The 14,651-nt window shown below is 39.8% G+C and overlaps 1 protein-coding gene across 1 annotated transcript; it reads right to left on the bottom strand.

Moving 5' to 3' along the window:
• Positions 1-3,074: 3,074 nt before the first annotated feature.
• Positions 3,075-14,334, bottom strand: NMD3 (NMD3 ribosome export adaptor). The gene is made up of 15 exons (XM_069865141.1): positions 14,246-14,334; positions 12,930-13,064; positions 12,088-12,184; positions 11,200-11,280; positions 10,692-10,820; positions 10,058-10,148; positions 9,789-9,867; positions 9,370-9,466; positions 8,984-9,101; positions 8,206-8,351; positions 7,461-7,573; positions 6,688-6,760; positions 6,073-6,179; positions 5,115-5,185; positions 3,075-4,673 (listed from the first exon to the last, which is right to left on the bottom strand). Exons 1-15 carry the CDS (start codon positions 14,287-14,289, stop codon positions 4,540-4,542), a joined length of 1,515 nt encoding a protein of 504 aa, XP_069721242.1. The 5' UTR covers positions 14,290-14,334; the 3' UTR covers positions 3,075-4,539.
• Positions 14,335-14,651: the final 317 nt, after the last annotated feature.

Here is a 14,651-nt window from a genome sequence, read left to right as displayed (position 1 = left end):
TGAAGTCACTGCAGCAGAGTCATGTGATAAAAATTGCAGCCCTTTTAATCTCAGGTCCACCCTGCAAAAATGTAGGAATTAAAAAAGACTTACAGTAGTAAAATAGCTGTTAATTGTAATTGTTAGAGCCCATACAGCATGAAGTCTCATCATGCTAAGTGGTATACAACCTGCCAAATACGTTAAAGCTTAAACAGTTTCCTTCTATTTTACAGAATCTGCATTGAGCAGCGATTATTTTAAAATAGTCTTGCAAGTCCTTTCAGTCCTTGACACACTCGAAATATTTTCTTAGCTCATGTGAAAAATTAGTTACATTGCTTATAATTGTTTAATTTTCTAAAGCTGAATACCCAATTTACACTTCTCTTTCTTGATGCTCAAGGAACTGAGATTCTGTTTAATGTTAAACTTCATTCCTTCTCCTTACATGTCTTAACCAGGTTCCCACACTCAGCTTATGACAAAAGTGAAGTGCAGAAAATATCAGCAAATTCTGAAGGTGCTAACGTTCTTTGCTACGCAACTACATTCTGGAATGAGCTGTAGCAAACGTTGCCAAAATCCCTCTGAAACCCAGAATGCGAGTCTCACTCCTATATTTAACTCTTCTGGGAGAATGCAGCTAAAAGAAGTGGCCTTGACAAAGCATAAGTAAAGTGGATTTGCTGGCAGGAGGAGCAGATTGGCAGGAGTGAGTCCTCTAACATCAAGATCAAAGCAGCTTTTCTCTTATTTTTTTCCTTAGTTAATGTTATTTTAAACTGAAATGAAAATATTAGGAACTACACTGGCAGAAACTAGTTTTTCAGAATTTATAGCCAACTTTTCTTGTGAACAGCTGAACAGATTGCTTTTGGGGCCATTAACATGAAGGAATAGTGACATCAGGTGGACTATCACCTTAATCGCAGGCACATCTCAGTTTTTCTGTGGGAACTTCTACAGAAAAAGTGGCAAGTGACTGCATACCTGAATCATCCCTATTTGTTTCCATCAATTATCCAGCTTTTATGCTGTAAGGTTGTATATTGTCTTTGCAACATAATGTTCTCCTGCAGCATTTCCTGAGCAAAAAGCTTCCAGTCATTACAAAGTTCTGGACAGCTTCTCCCATGACAAATGCAAACTCATTTTTTTTCAAACAGAACTCTGAATTTCAATAAAATCATCTAGAATCACACTAACACATCAAATGCCCACAAGAGCTGCTCCTCATGCTGTTCACTGAGGCAACTGAGCCTCCGAAAGTGATGCACTAAGCAAAATGGAAATTCAGCACTAAAACCTTCGAGTTTAAATTTAGTCTTGCATTTTCTCTATCTCCATTCTCCCACCCAGTAACTCACTAGTGGGGAGAGTGAAGCTCCCTTAACTTAAGTATTTCTTTTCCCACCATTCCTTGCCAGGGAAGCCCCAGTGACAGGGCAGAAAGGCTGTGTGAAGCCTTATTTAGTTCCTCTTTAGTTCCTTACTGTAAAAGAAGCCTTGCTTCTGAAAGAACAGAACATTGACTGTTTCAAAGGACAAAACTTCTTTTCTGCTGAAACAGAATCTCATCAGTGGGCTGTGCTGCCTTTTTTTTTTTTAATTGGCTTCCTACCTGTGGCAAGTACACTTCAAATTTAATCACCACATTTAATTACTTCAAACAACCTTTTAACATCTGCTTCACTATCCAGAAATGACTATGAACTGCTACTGCTTGGTACTCACTATTGCATCTGCTCTGTGTCAAAGCCAGTACACACACATGAATACATCCACATCTCAAAGAAACCCCTCTCGTCCCCATGTAAACTAGAGAGACATTACGTTTCAACCCTTCCAATTCAAAATACATTAAAAGCAAATTAATCGTGAAGCAGCTGTGACTTAAAATCCTGAGGCAATGTCTGTGTAAAAGGAGGGGAGCTTTAAACTGTGGCTCAGTCCACAGGCAGATTTTCAGAAAGAGATGCAGGGCAAGATACAGACTTTCTATCTATTGTGAATTAAGTACCTTTTGCCGAATTACTTACCCAGGGGCAGTGAGAAGACCTTGGCTAACATTTCATTTGCCAGTACATCAGCTAAGCCTCTTTTGGCTCCCAGGTCTTTAAATGTTAAAGGGACACTGTAAACTCAAGAACCTAAAATTAGAACTAACTTTGGTTTCAAGTACACACAGCTCGCCCACTCCTTCAAAAGCCGTTACTATGTGTTAGCAGCGAGCAAACAAATGCACAAAAAGCCAAGCAGTAGACTTAGATCGAAGACTTGTTTGCCTAACAGCTGTAGCATAAGACCTTTCCAGACAAGACTCTGCTGAAAAATGCTTGAAACCTAATGCAGACTGGCAACAGACCACAGGGGGGATAAGGAAGAGGGGCATCTCCAGTAACAAACAGGATGACGGACACGACAGCATCTGAAAATCTGAAATTACTGCAAGGCACCATGAAGGAAAACATTAGAGGAATGAAAAGGGTTGATCAAAACAGGACAGTTTAAAATGAGCTTTTATTCCACCTCCTCCTTCACCTGCCAACAACAGGAAGCATACTGGAAAACGACGCAAGATGAAAGCTTGATCATTTTTACCTGTCAGAAAAATCACAACGCAAACCACATCCAGTCACAAATGCACTTGTTGGCTACAGGTTACGCACTAGTTTTTCATTTTTCACAGATTTTACCACATGGTCATGAGAATTGAGTTTATCTGCATCACCCCAACACTACTGGCAGGTATAGCTGCTGTAAAATTTGTAGAATAAAAGGGTTTTATTATAGTGACAATTCTGCTTAGCTACACAGCTAACGTTTTGTATATTTTGAGCAATTTTATGCCTTACCTATACTGAACTAAACTACTGTGATGAGATAAATTGTACCTTTAGTTCCCAGCAGCTTGATTGATTTTTCTTAACAGCTCTTCTACATAGTTAAAAATACACAACGCTGAGCAGAAGCGCTCGGTGTGACCCAAACACACAGAAGAACTGAGGGACGGCTGAGCTGCTGACAATGCCAACAGACATTTTAGAGGTTCATTACGTCAAAATCACCTTTCCAAATTCCCATTTCCCCCCCCCTTTCAGAATCATGAATACCTTCGCCTTCTATGGCATATGGCTGGGCTCAGACAGTAAGCTGGAAATCCAGCAGATTGCCATCGCTGTGGAAACACTCAAGCAAAAAATTACATTTAAGGAACAAAGCAAACATTTCTCGCACCTGGCAGCAGGCCAGACACTACTCTCTCCTTAATTATTTCATAACCTTTCTTGGAGGCCTTGAAAAGCTGTGAAGTACAGCAAAACAGAGAAGTGCTCCAGACACCCCCTCACCTGACACTACAGAGAAACAGGGAGTTTTCAGCACTGTGTATTTCTCACAAGCATACAAGCAGTGAAACATTATGTGCAGCTCTACTTTAAGCTACACAGACCCCTAATAGAGGAATCATTAATAGCCCATTAGATGAATGCTCCTACACATCTCTATTTTTTCCAACTTTACATTAGTATTTCCCTCCTTTACATATATCATTTATTTTGAATATTTTTTCCTGAAGTTAGAAAACAGCAGTGACAAAACGACTCTTGCTGTGCACTTCTGTATTTATATTGAGTTAAAACATAAAAGTATTAGTAAAATTTCTGTTGAACCACCTTTGTGCAGTAAAGTGAACTAAATCCAGACGAATGTATGTAACATCCTCCTACAACACTTTTATGTCCTCTGTAGGCTTACAGTAGAGAGAGATGTTAACTAAAGTTAACTAAATCATTATGGACCAAAATTACCTGTATAGTTTTTTAATAGTTCATACCTGCTGTATTAATTAGACATTATGCATATTGCTTTTAATCCATTGATACAGATATAGAATTAGTACAGCACAATTTTCTTTATACTTAACAGAAGTTTCCAGTCTTTCTGATCACAGACTGCATCTTCAATTCGTTTACAGGGAAATTTTCTTGTGTATAGATCTTTACTTGGAGTTCCCTTACCAAAGGAACAGAGAATACATTCTTGAGCTTCCTCAAAATACTGCTATAAGGAATAATCTAGTAATATCATAAAAGGCTTCAAACCATTGCACCAGGAAGATTAAGATGGGCAAAATCCTTCACATGTCAAGAAACAAAAGCATTAAACAGTAGGTACAAACCTAGCAAACTAGAATAAACCCTCTCCCCTGGATTTCCTTCTTTATCAGTTGTCTTCAGCACAAGACAATTATTACTACCAATATATAAACCTGAACTTAGTCAGCTGGTCTTCACACTGCAGAAATTGCAAGGAGAGAGCACTCAGCAATGGGTGGAACTTGTATCATGATGCTTTCACCAGAAATTTAACTTTAATTGCTAATTCTCTAGAAGAATTATGTATAAAATATAAATTCAGGACCATTAATAAGGGATACAGTGCTAGTTATCACATTACTTTTCATGACCACGTGATCAGTTTGTAACGTCTACTTATGTTTAGGGTACTTTTTCCTTACCAAAGGAATATTTAATTGCATTGTTTAATGAACTATTTTTATTCTGTCATCATAGTTGCTCCCTCCCCACCGGTGGCATCCTCAGAAATATGAAGATCCTCTAGCATTTCAGCTAGACTTATTCGTGGAGGACCATCATCGTCTGTGTCGCTCTCCACTGGAACATCTGCATCTAAAAACACAACAGAAAAAAATGCCAACAAACAGCTAAGCAAAGAAATCAAACCCAAATCCCCCTGAACAACCCTGAGGAAGTAAGGAAGGGGAAAAAAACCCAACCAATCCTGACAAAGCCCTCCTAAAACCCAACAATCCCATGGCAATTGCTCTCATGGAAGATGCTGAATTATGTACCAAATCCTTCACCCAGCAGAGGTTTTCTGTGCGGGAGAGAAAACATCTCTCTCTCTCATTTTAAAGGCAAGCAAACAAACCCCATCAACATCCATTCAGTGCATATGAAATACATAGGATACCTGAAGCTAGTACATTACAGCATTTCTCCAGGCATGAATAGTTCAAAGAATCCAAATACAGAACTTCAGCAAAAATATTTTCACTCAAATAGTCATGATCTAGTTACATGCAATTAAATGGTTCAAAAAAGCCTTACTTCTATAAATGTTCACATTCTTCCTTATGGCTTCATCTTCCTCAAGATCTTCAAGGAAGTCCTGGTATTGTCTGTAAAAGATGTTTAATGTATTTACTCATCTTTTCCTTAGATTTACGCAAGTTTATAAATGAAAATAAAATCAAAGAAACAATACTCCAAGGAAGAATTGCAGTCTGTGGTCCTTTGGACAAGCCCTCCAAGACATTCCCATATTTCCAACTCATTCCTTCTGCTTTTTTTTTAAAATTATTACCTATTATTTTCCAAAGAATTTGTTCAGTTTGCTTGTCCTCATTTTACCCTAGTTGCCTCATATTTTCTACTCAGTTATTTCACAATGTCATTCATTATTTAGAATCTGCTGGTGTTGTATCAGCTTTGTCATTGAACAAAACCAGTGATGAGCATGTTTTCACAAAGTGAAAACTTTACCTAGACAGACACAAACCAAAAGCTGCAGACAATGCTTCCTATATTACTCCCTTATCTTGTGACTTAAGCTCTGCTTGGAAAAAACATAAAAATAGTTTTTATATTTTGCAACATTAAACCTAAAAAAACTGCAGCCACCTTCAAGATTTCAGGATTCAGCCTGTTTCTACCCCCTTCCCCAGCCCGTTGTCCTCAGTATCTGCATTTCCAGAAAACTTGGCAGCCAAGACAGTATAAGCATAAATAAGGTGCGTATGCATAAAGCACTTTCTGTGCTAGGGAAAGGGGAAAAATGTAAAGAGATAACTGCTCTTCAAAGCACACCGGCAGCAACCTGTCCTATGAGCAAGCACCACACTCAGACAGAACCATCGGCATCTGCCTGCGCCTGCTTCACAGTCAGCACACACCTTAGGCATTAATACTGGTTTCAACCTCAGCAGAAAACCAGAAAGGATATTTCTAGACTTGGCACAGTATCCTACGTAGGAGGAACTGGAAAGCTTCATGGCAAATACTGAACCTTTCATCATCTGTATCCGCGCCTTCTCTGTCCCTTTCTAGCTCTTTCAGCTTCCAGTTTCTGCGACGCTGGCGTTTGCTACGGTCATAGTTCTTCTTTATTAATACCTACAGTGAGAAACAGCAAGTCTTTACACACGCACACACCTTCAGTATCGTTGATGATGCTCTTTCAACATCTAAAACAACACCCAGGTCTAGACTTGGGCAACTGTAAACTCAGATGAACAAACAGCAGAGTTGGTTTGGCACTCAGAATTTTTATATCAAATTTATATAGAATTTGTCAATTTGAAAGCTTCCAAACACTTTGTGTAATGTCCTGAAGAGGCAGACACATGCTGGAGTTGCAACACAGTTTTCACCACACCGTGCGAGGTGATTTGAACAGAAATAAAAAGTAAGGAAAGGTAAAGTAAACGTATTATTTAACAACCACACAAAAATTGAAGCAGTGAGAAAATCATTCTCAAAATTAGATGCTATTCGAGTTTCAGTATTAATATCCCTTCTTCTTTGGCGCTAAGGAACTAGTGAGCATTCCTTATTAAATCATATTCCCCAATACTCTTTGGTAACGTAGAGAACTTTGTACAAAGAAAGAAAACGGTCTTACCACATCAGGGATATGGTGTGGGTTCATCTTATTGGCAAACTCGTCATTTAAGTTGCAGTTTGCCAAGTCGAATCTGAAATGAAAACAGGTATTTTTATCTTACCGTTCTAGGTAAGTCTACAAAACTGAACTCAATATAGCCTATGTTTGTATAAAAGAGCAACATAGTGTAAGTTACAGCTCCTGAGAAAGGTACATGTTTCCACATGAAGTACAGAGCAAATAAAATCCATATCAATATGCAGCTGATATAACTATGAATGACTCTTAGAAGCTGCCGTTACCAAATTCTGTCCAGTAGCACCACCCAGCCTCCTGAACCAAGCAGTGATACCCACTGAGTTTGCTTACAGCAGCTCCAATAACATTCATGTTTACACCTTTTTGAGGATCACCTAATTTTCCCAATCTTACAAAAAAATTCACATTAGTCATTGCTGCATAGGATACTCACTATGAAACAAACAGATCTTGCCTGGTATTTTAAAAGCCCCTCTAAGCTATTTCTGTCTAAACTGTTACTCCAATCTGCACTCTGAAGTCAACACTTCAGGACTCACATTACTAACAGGCCTTTCCCCAAGATGATTTCAGCTAGAAAAAATAAAAAGATTTCTGGTATTAGGATCACGTCTTCATGGTCAAGATGAATGATTCTATCCCTTTTACCCATTTCATTTAGAAATCAGAACAGTTCAAGACTTCCTTGATAATACATAAACCTGCAGAAAATCAAGTAATTAATTTAATAAAAACCAAGAAACAGAACTGACCCCAAGACAAGGTCGCCAGGATTCAGAATGTGCCCCAAATGAGTAGAACAGAAATACTGATGATCCGTATTCAGTTCTGAGGTTTTCTGTACCCAGGCTTCAGCAAGTGTGTGCTTGAGGAATGAAAAAGAAAACACTCTTGTAATCAAATGAAGCTTAACTTGCTGTGCTGTTAGAACATTTGCACTGCTATATTACTGTTTTAAACTGCATTTGTAATTGAACTTGTATTTCTATATCAAGCATCCAATATATGTATCACTACTCCTCATTTCTCACCTTTACAAATAAAACATATACGCCAACCACTTTTCACAAAGATTCCACAAAGGTTGTTTCTATGGAGTTTTTCACTTTGTAGCTTTCAATCACATATAGCTTTTGACTGAGAAGAAAATGCCTGATACTGATTCATTAATTCTGATTAAATAGAAATGCTTCTATACTTCATAAACAATTTAATAATTGAAGACTTGCAAAATTAATATAGAATAATTTCAATAATAATAGTCAAGTAGTTTAAACTCTTCAACAGAAAAAAGTGGAATTCACATCATGCCTGTGTAATTTCCAAACCAAAGCACTGTCCACACCTTCCTGAGAAGAACTTTTGCGAGGTGTGAGACAAGGAAAAGCATCCATCTGACTTTGCAAAGTAGAATGACTCAAAAAATGAGTTCAGCTGCACAGGGGAGAGGGGGAAGAGGAAAGGCCAAAACACGGAATCAAACAGAGGAATTCTTACCTTGTTTGATACTGCTCCTGCACCTGCAACTTTTTTCTTTTCTTGAACTCTATTGATATCAATAATGATAAATTCCTCCAGTTGTTTTGGGTGGAACAAACTATTGAAAGGGTGGCGCCAGTAGGTGTTTCCATCAATTTCAGCAACTGGAAAAAAGCCACCAGCATAGGCAATCACAAGGCAGAGAATTTCTTGCAAAGAAATTAAACGGAAAAGGAAGCATTTGCCAAAAATAAGACAACTGCTAAATGCGTTTTGTTCAAGTTTATTACTGCAACACAAGTATTTAGGATGTGACCCATACTCATGTGACAAGAGCAGTTGACCCACGACAGTCAAATCATAGATGATGTGTCTGAAGTACAGATCTTTTTATCCACAGGAATCACTCTCCTGGATGTATCCTTATTAGAGGTATTTGCTGGTAAAGCTTACCAGCAAAACAAATCAAAGAACGGTGCTTCTGGTACTGAATAATCCAGAGAAAAACTAGATGCCATCAAATTGTAGAGGAATGTATCTGATAAAGTTAAGTGCTTAGCAGAGACCTAGAACATCCATGAACTTAATACTGACCCTGCACATTTTGCCTAAGAAACTATGGAAATCAAGCTTGGAGAACTATGTCTTAGTTTGCTATTAAATTTCTACGGCAGTGATTGTACGGACACATTACAATACCAGCATCTAATAGCAGAAGATGTCATGAAAACAAAAAGAATTGTGCCTGCAGAAAAAGCAAATGCTGCCACAGTGCAGAGAAGGATGCCTGACTTACTTTGCAGAGTGCTAGGATCGATGAGGCGGATGGTGCTTGTCACTCTAATGCACACACAGATCTGGCTCATGTTACCAAGACTCTGTGCCAGTTTTGGTGACAGACACACAACATTGTCCTGCAGGCAAACAGAAAACAATTTACACTCACACTTCCTTAATTTTTAATCCTTTAAGAAATTTAAATTATTTTTTAACTTGTGTTTTCAGTTCTCTGCCTGATATCACCCAATAACTTCCTTAAGATAGCTGCTATGCGCCCTTTCCATGTTTTGTGGGGAGCAGACTCCTCCACCCCCACAAATACACGATAAACCAGGCCTCCATCACCCAATCTGAACTCCACGCACTTCACACGATAGCCTGAAAGTGAGAGAAAGAAGTTACCTTGCAGATTGGAACAATTTCCACAGAGAAAGTGCTTTTGTAATTGTAGACGTTGCTATGAATGTCATGCGAGATCAAACGTTGGGATGATTTTGACCTATAAAACACAGAAAATAGAGCCTTGAGGCAGGAAGAAGGACATTTCTTGCAACAGGAGATAATCAGCACGAAGTACAGCACCGTAAGTACATAGCTACGTACTACAAATGGAAAACTAACCCTCGTGCACTTTTCTGTTGCCTTTAATTTTCTAATGGCTAGAGTGGAAAACCTGGCACTTCTCCAGAAGGGATTTTGTCTGTTTTAACTGGAATACAGGTTCCTTACACTTTCACTTACAAAATTCTTTAAACGTGAAGGATAAAAGGCATTTCCTAAAAGCTTATAATTATTCAAGGCTATGAATGCAAATGATGTACCTGCATGGAACTGTGCACTGAAGAAAGTCTACCATCTTCTGGGCCTGTTGCTTTGAAGAATAATAGAAATCCAGGCCATCTTAAAGAAAAGAAATGTTGATGAACATATCATCCATTTCCAGTACTATGTTTTTTTTCCCCAAATACAATACATGGGCTCATTAATCTGCTGCTTACCTGTACATAGCTACTACCACAAGCACTCTTGTAATATAAAATGGATTAATCCATTCTACCTCAAGACAAACAAAACAAGCCACCTCACTTACCATGAATTTCTTTGATACGAAGTGTATTATGGTGAAGCCTATGTTTTAAAATCAGCTGCTCCAAGTAGAAGAAAGTCTTTTTATGCAGAGTCTAAAACCAAAGATAAAATTTTCAAGGTTATTTAAGAACCATCTAATGCAAACACAGTGTCCTTGAAGTATAAATATTTCCATGAAGAGATCATCTAGAGAAAGAACAGTCTAAAGTCCAAGTTAGCAAAAAGATTTCAGAGATGTGCTCTATTTATAATAAATTATATAAGCTTCTGTTTTTCATTTTGGTGTAAATGTTTTCTAGATACTGCTTTCTTTATAGAAGATTTAAATATTCATAAACAATCTGCACCATTGTTTCTAACACCGCTCTAAAATACAGAAGGATATTTAGTAATTCATGCAAGATCGTCCTGCCAGCCATCATTTAAAAAGAATATGCAAATAATACTGGATGGCAAAAAAAGTTTTTCTAAGCCAAAATCAGTAAGGAAAAAACCCAACGAGAAGGCAAAATATATTACTATGGCAGCATGCGAGTGCGAGTACATCTTTTTCTAAGAAAATAAAAAATTCACCCAAAGATTTGTCTGCCTGATTGTTCTGCCACAAACAAATAAAAAAATCAGTTTGCCTTTACCTTCTGTCTGACTTGCACTACAGCTTTCCAGAAATCCTTAGCTTCAATCCTGTGACAGTCATCACACATTTGAGACTGAACTATATATTCCACCACAAATGCTTGTTGAAGAACTGCTCCATTTATCACCTGCAAAAGAAAAGTTTAAAAGGTCTCCTCTCAGCCCTGTCAAGGCAGAAAGCTACTTTACTCCAGCACTCTGAAATAAATTCCATACTACACCAGGTGACAGACAGCAATATTTGATCACAAATATTAGAGGTATTTTCCCCAATGTTACTGACCAGCTGATAAACTTCTTCAAACAGTGATGAAGGGCACTTTAATGACAAAATTTAGGCAGGGTGAAATTAATATTCCTTCAAGATAAGCCAGTAAACACATGCTAGATTTTACAAGAGAGAACCACTCATCTAAAATGTAATAATAATAATAAATAGATAAATCATACTGTTTGTCATAAAAGCTTTTAAAAAGCCACACACAGAATCCACAATCCTTCAGTTACCTCTTTCTGAACAGTCAGTTTCAGCTTCAGTCTCTTAGAATGTGGTTCAGTCCAGATAAAGCCTGCATCGATCAGACGGACCTGCCCGTGGGAAAGAACAACAACTCAGCTACTTCCAGCAGATGTACTCATGCTGTCGTGCTTCACTAACGATCTCGTATGGTTCGAACCAGAGCATCATTATCTGATTTCATCATTAAGTGAGTTGAGGTATACACTTGACCTGACATAACCCACCCTAAGCTAACCTAACCACCAGTAATCAAACCTAACATTAGCATAGTACACATATCACATAAATTAATAACAATTATTGAAATACAGTAATTACAGCAATACATTAATAACAACATTAATACCGTAATAATACAGCTGTAATATACTGTAGTTACCAGCTGCACCACGGAGCTTAAGTTTTCCATCTTCTCTTGTCTTGATAAGTGAGACAGGGGTTGTTTAAAACAACTCAATGCCATCACAATGATGATTTTGAGGATGCCTTCAAAATAATTTATAGAATTTCATACAGTACTGTACAGTATTACACTGCACAATCCCTTATTCAATGTGCCAAACCTAGATCACAGCCAATTTTAACAATGTTTTTTCCTTCCTCACGTTGCTTTACCACTTATATCTTGGTTTCCAGGTCTATTACTTTCCTTTGCTTCTTAGAAGCACTGGGAAAAGCCGATTGCTGTTGTTTGGGGGCCACATTGAATGAAAGTAGGATGTATAAGAACACTTTCAAGAGAAAGTTACTCTGATTGCATTTGTTTACATACTGTATATAGGTTACATCTCTGTGGAAGCTCTGTCCTTAATTGGAATGTTTTAAGAGGCATGACAGTACGGGTGTTAAAAACACCAATAGGATCAGCTGCTCACCTTGCTCAGCGAAGCTTTGATTTTCTTAAGGCACAAAGCGAGAAGCTCTCTTGATTCCAAGGCACATTGGATCCAGGTGCCGGGAGGCTGGAGATACCTATGGCACAGGAAGCATTTCACAGCATGTGAACCTGCTTCAGCAAACTCCATCACTCAAAAGCTGGGCAGTTATCTACCAAGCTTCACGTTTGACACTGATTAAGCAGCTACAAGTTTTGCCTCCTGAAACATTAGATTCACAAACTACAAGCACATCCATGCTTTTACTGCCATCCCTATCAATCTGCCCACTTTTTTTCTTTCAGGAGCCATAAACTCACTCATTTAAATCTCCCAGACCCTACACACCAACACCTTCCTACTTGCAGAAGAAAGGAAAAGTGGGAAAGCACTGGAAAATCAGAAAAGCCCTGCTGAAAGCGTGTGAAGCAGTGGCTGTCAGGGGCTGCCCTGCTCTCCTGCCACCACTGGGAGGAGGCGGGGTGTGTGTGTCTGTGTGTCCTACTGTCCCCTGGGAAGAAGGGTGTGTGTCCCTCTGCCCCCAACCTGGGAATAGGGGTCTGTCCGTGTGTGTGTGTGTGTCCAGGAGGAGAGGGGGGTTAGTGGAGCGTCTGTGCGTGCGTGTGTCTGCATGCACGTGTCTGTCTGTCCGCCTGCCCTGATGAGCCATAGGAAGAGGGTGGGGGTGGTATTTGTGTGTGTGTGTATCTGTCTGTCTGTGTATGCTGCTGCCCCTCAGGAAGAGAAGAGGAAGGGGGTCCCCCTGCCCCACTCCAAGAAGATGCGGGGTTGCGGGTGTCCTGTTGACCCCTGGGAGGATGAGGAAGGTCCTGAGCACCCACCTGCCACACTGCTTGCAGAAGTAGACGGTGCCCTGCTTGGGGATGCCCTCGGTGATGTCCACCTGCGCCCGCAGGCAGCCCACACAGGTGTTGGCCGGGTTGGGTGGGATGGGCACGCCACACTGGCAGCAGAGGCTGGAAGGGAACACAGGAAATGATAAAGAAAACACTGGCAAATGAACTCTCCAAGACTCCTTTTAGAGTTTTAGAAAGCAAGCACCGTTTATCAGGCCTGAGCAACACAAAGGAGTGATCTCCATCAATCGTGTGCAGCAAGACAAGAGCTGAGGACAGAATGTATTTTCCACTTACGTGCACATGTATAAACTTTCCCAGAAATCTCACGCATGTTCTATTACTTTCCTAAGACTAAAGTTAATGTTTTTATGAACTTCACAACAGTCAAAACTCTTGCTAATCTGGAGCCAGCTCTCTGCCTGACCTTGCATTTGAGCTAGGGAAAGGCTCCAAACAGTGGTGATTCCAGAAGAAAATCATAAAATGGCTTGGGTTGGAAAGGACGTTAAAGATCATCTGGTTCCAACCCCTCGTTGCCATGGGCCAATTCAGTTACATTTCCTGCATCATCTGTTCAGCACAAATCACACTAAACACAAGATGTTATCACCTTCAAAGGATGAACAGGACTTAGGAAAAAACCCTGCTGGAAAGAAACCACTCTATCAGAGGGACGTTCTGCCTAATTTGCAAAAAATACAATAACTTAAAGTCTTGTGAGAAACACTAATTTATTGGTAAAATATTAAAAAGGACTAAGTTTTCAAAGCAAAGGCAATAATATGTTTATTTAGAATTCAGTGCTGAATTGGATGCCCTTCTAAAAAAAGGCATGCCATCTTACAAAAGTAGTGGGTATATATACTAGTTTTAGGCAAAGAACCATATAAATTTTCAAAGAATGCTCATTATTCTTTGTCGTATTCGACCATGCCTGCAGACTCCCTTCAGGTTCCCTCTTGACTTAAGACAACTACATCTTACAAGACAAGGAAGCGTAACAATAAATTCTCACAGCCCTAAGACAGGTTATCTCTTGGCCTAAAACAGCTACACCTAAGCTACATGTCTGGAGATTGCATATTATCTCTTGATATAAGGCAGATTTATATGACAAGATAATTAAACTCACAAACCAGCCGCAGCAAAACTTATCAATTAATTCTCACAGTCTGCTTTAGAATAGCCACCACACTGGACTCAGGAGGGTCAGGCAAACAGCAGAGCTGTTCCCCAGAGCCTTTATTTGCTCAGACATTAAAGCTACAGCCCGGGAGAGACCCCCCTCCCCAGCTTACACGTTGCCCTGGGTGGGGGCAGCCGGTCCAGGCAGATATTCCATAACCACGGGCACCACGCGTGCAGGGATGGGGAGGAGGAGGGGGAGGTAGGGGAGGAAGAGGAGGAGAATTGGGAGGAAAGGGAGGAGAAAAGGGAGGAGAAAAGGGAGGAGAAAAGGGAGGAGAAAAGGGAGGAGAAAAGGGAGGAGAAAAGGGAGGAGAAAAGGGAGGAGAAAAGGGAGGAGGAGGATGGGGAGGAGGAGGATGGGGAGGAGGAGGATGGGGAGGAGGAGGAAGGGGAGGAGAAAGGGGGGGGAAAAGGGGGGGAGAAAGGGGAGGAGGCTCTTTTAGGACTATATTTAAAGGGAAGACCTTACTTTCTATAGTCTGACAGGAGCCAGAGATCTGGCGGTTTAGGAAATAG

Source organism: Phaenicophaeus curvirostris, chromosome 10 (genome assembly GCF_032191515.1).
Source record: "Phaenicophaeus curvirostris isolate KB17595 chromosome 10, BPBGC_Pcur_1.0, whole genome shotgun sequence".
NCBI lineage: Eukaryota > Metazoa > Chordata > Aves > Cuculiformes > Cuculidae > Phaenicophaeus > Phaenicophaeus curvirostris.
Note: the sequence above shows the minus strand (reverse complement) of the source record. Positions and strands in the feature narration are given on the sequence as shown.

Bases quoted from the DNA above. Each gene is read 5' to 3' on its own strand.
- NMD3 (XM_069865141.1), bottom strand. From the start codon at position 14,289: ATGGAATATCTGCCTGGACCGGCTGCCCCCACCCAGGGCAACGT. The intron at 10,821-11,199 runs GTAACTGAAGGA...TTTCTTTTGCAG, and splicing joins AACTGACTGTTCAGAAAGAG to GTGATAAATGGAGCAGTTCT. The intron at 8,352-8,983 runs GTAAGTCAGGCA...GCTTTTTTCCAG, and splicing joins CGATCCTAGCACTCTGCAAA to TTGCTGAAATTGATGGAAAC.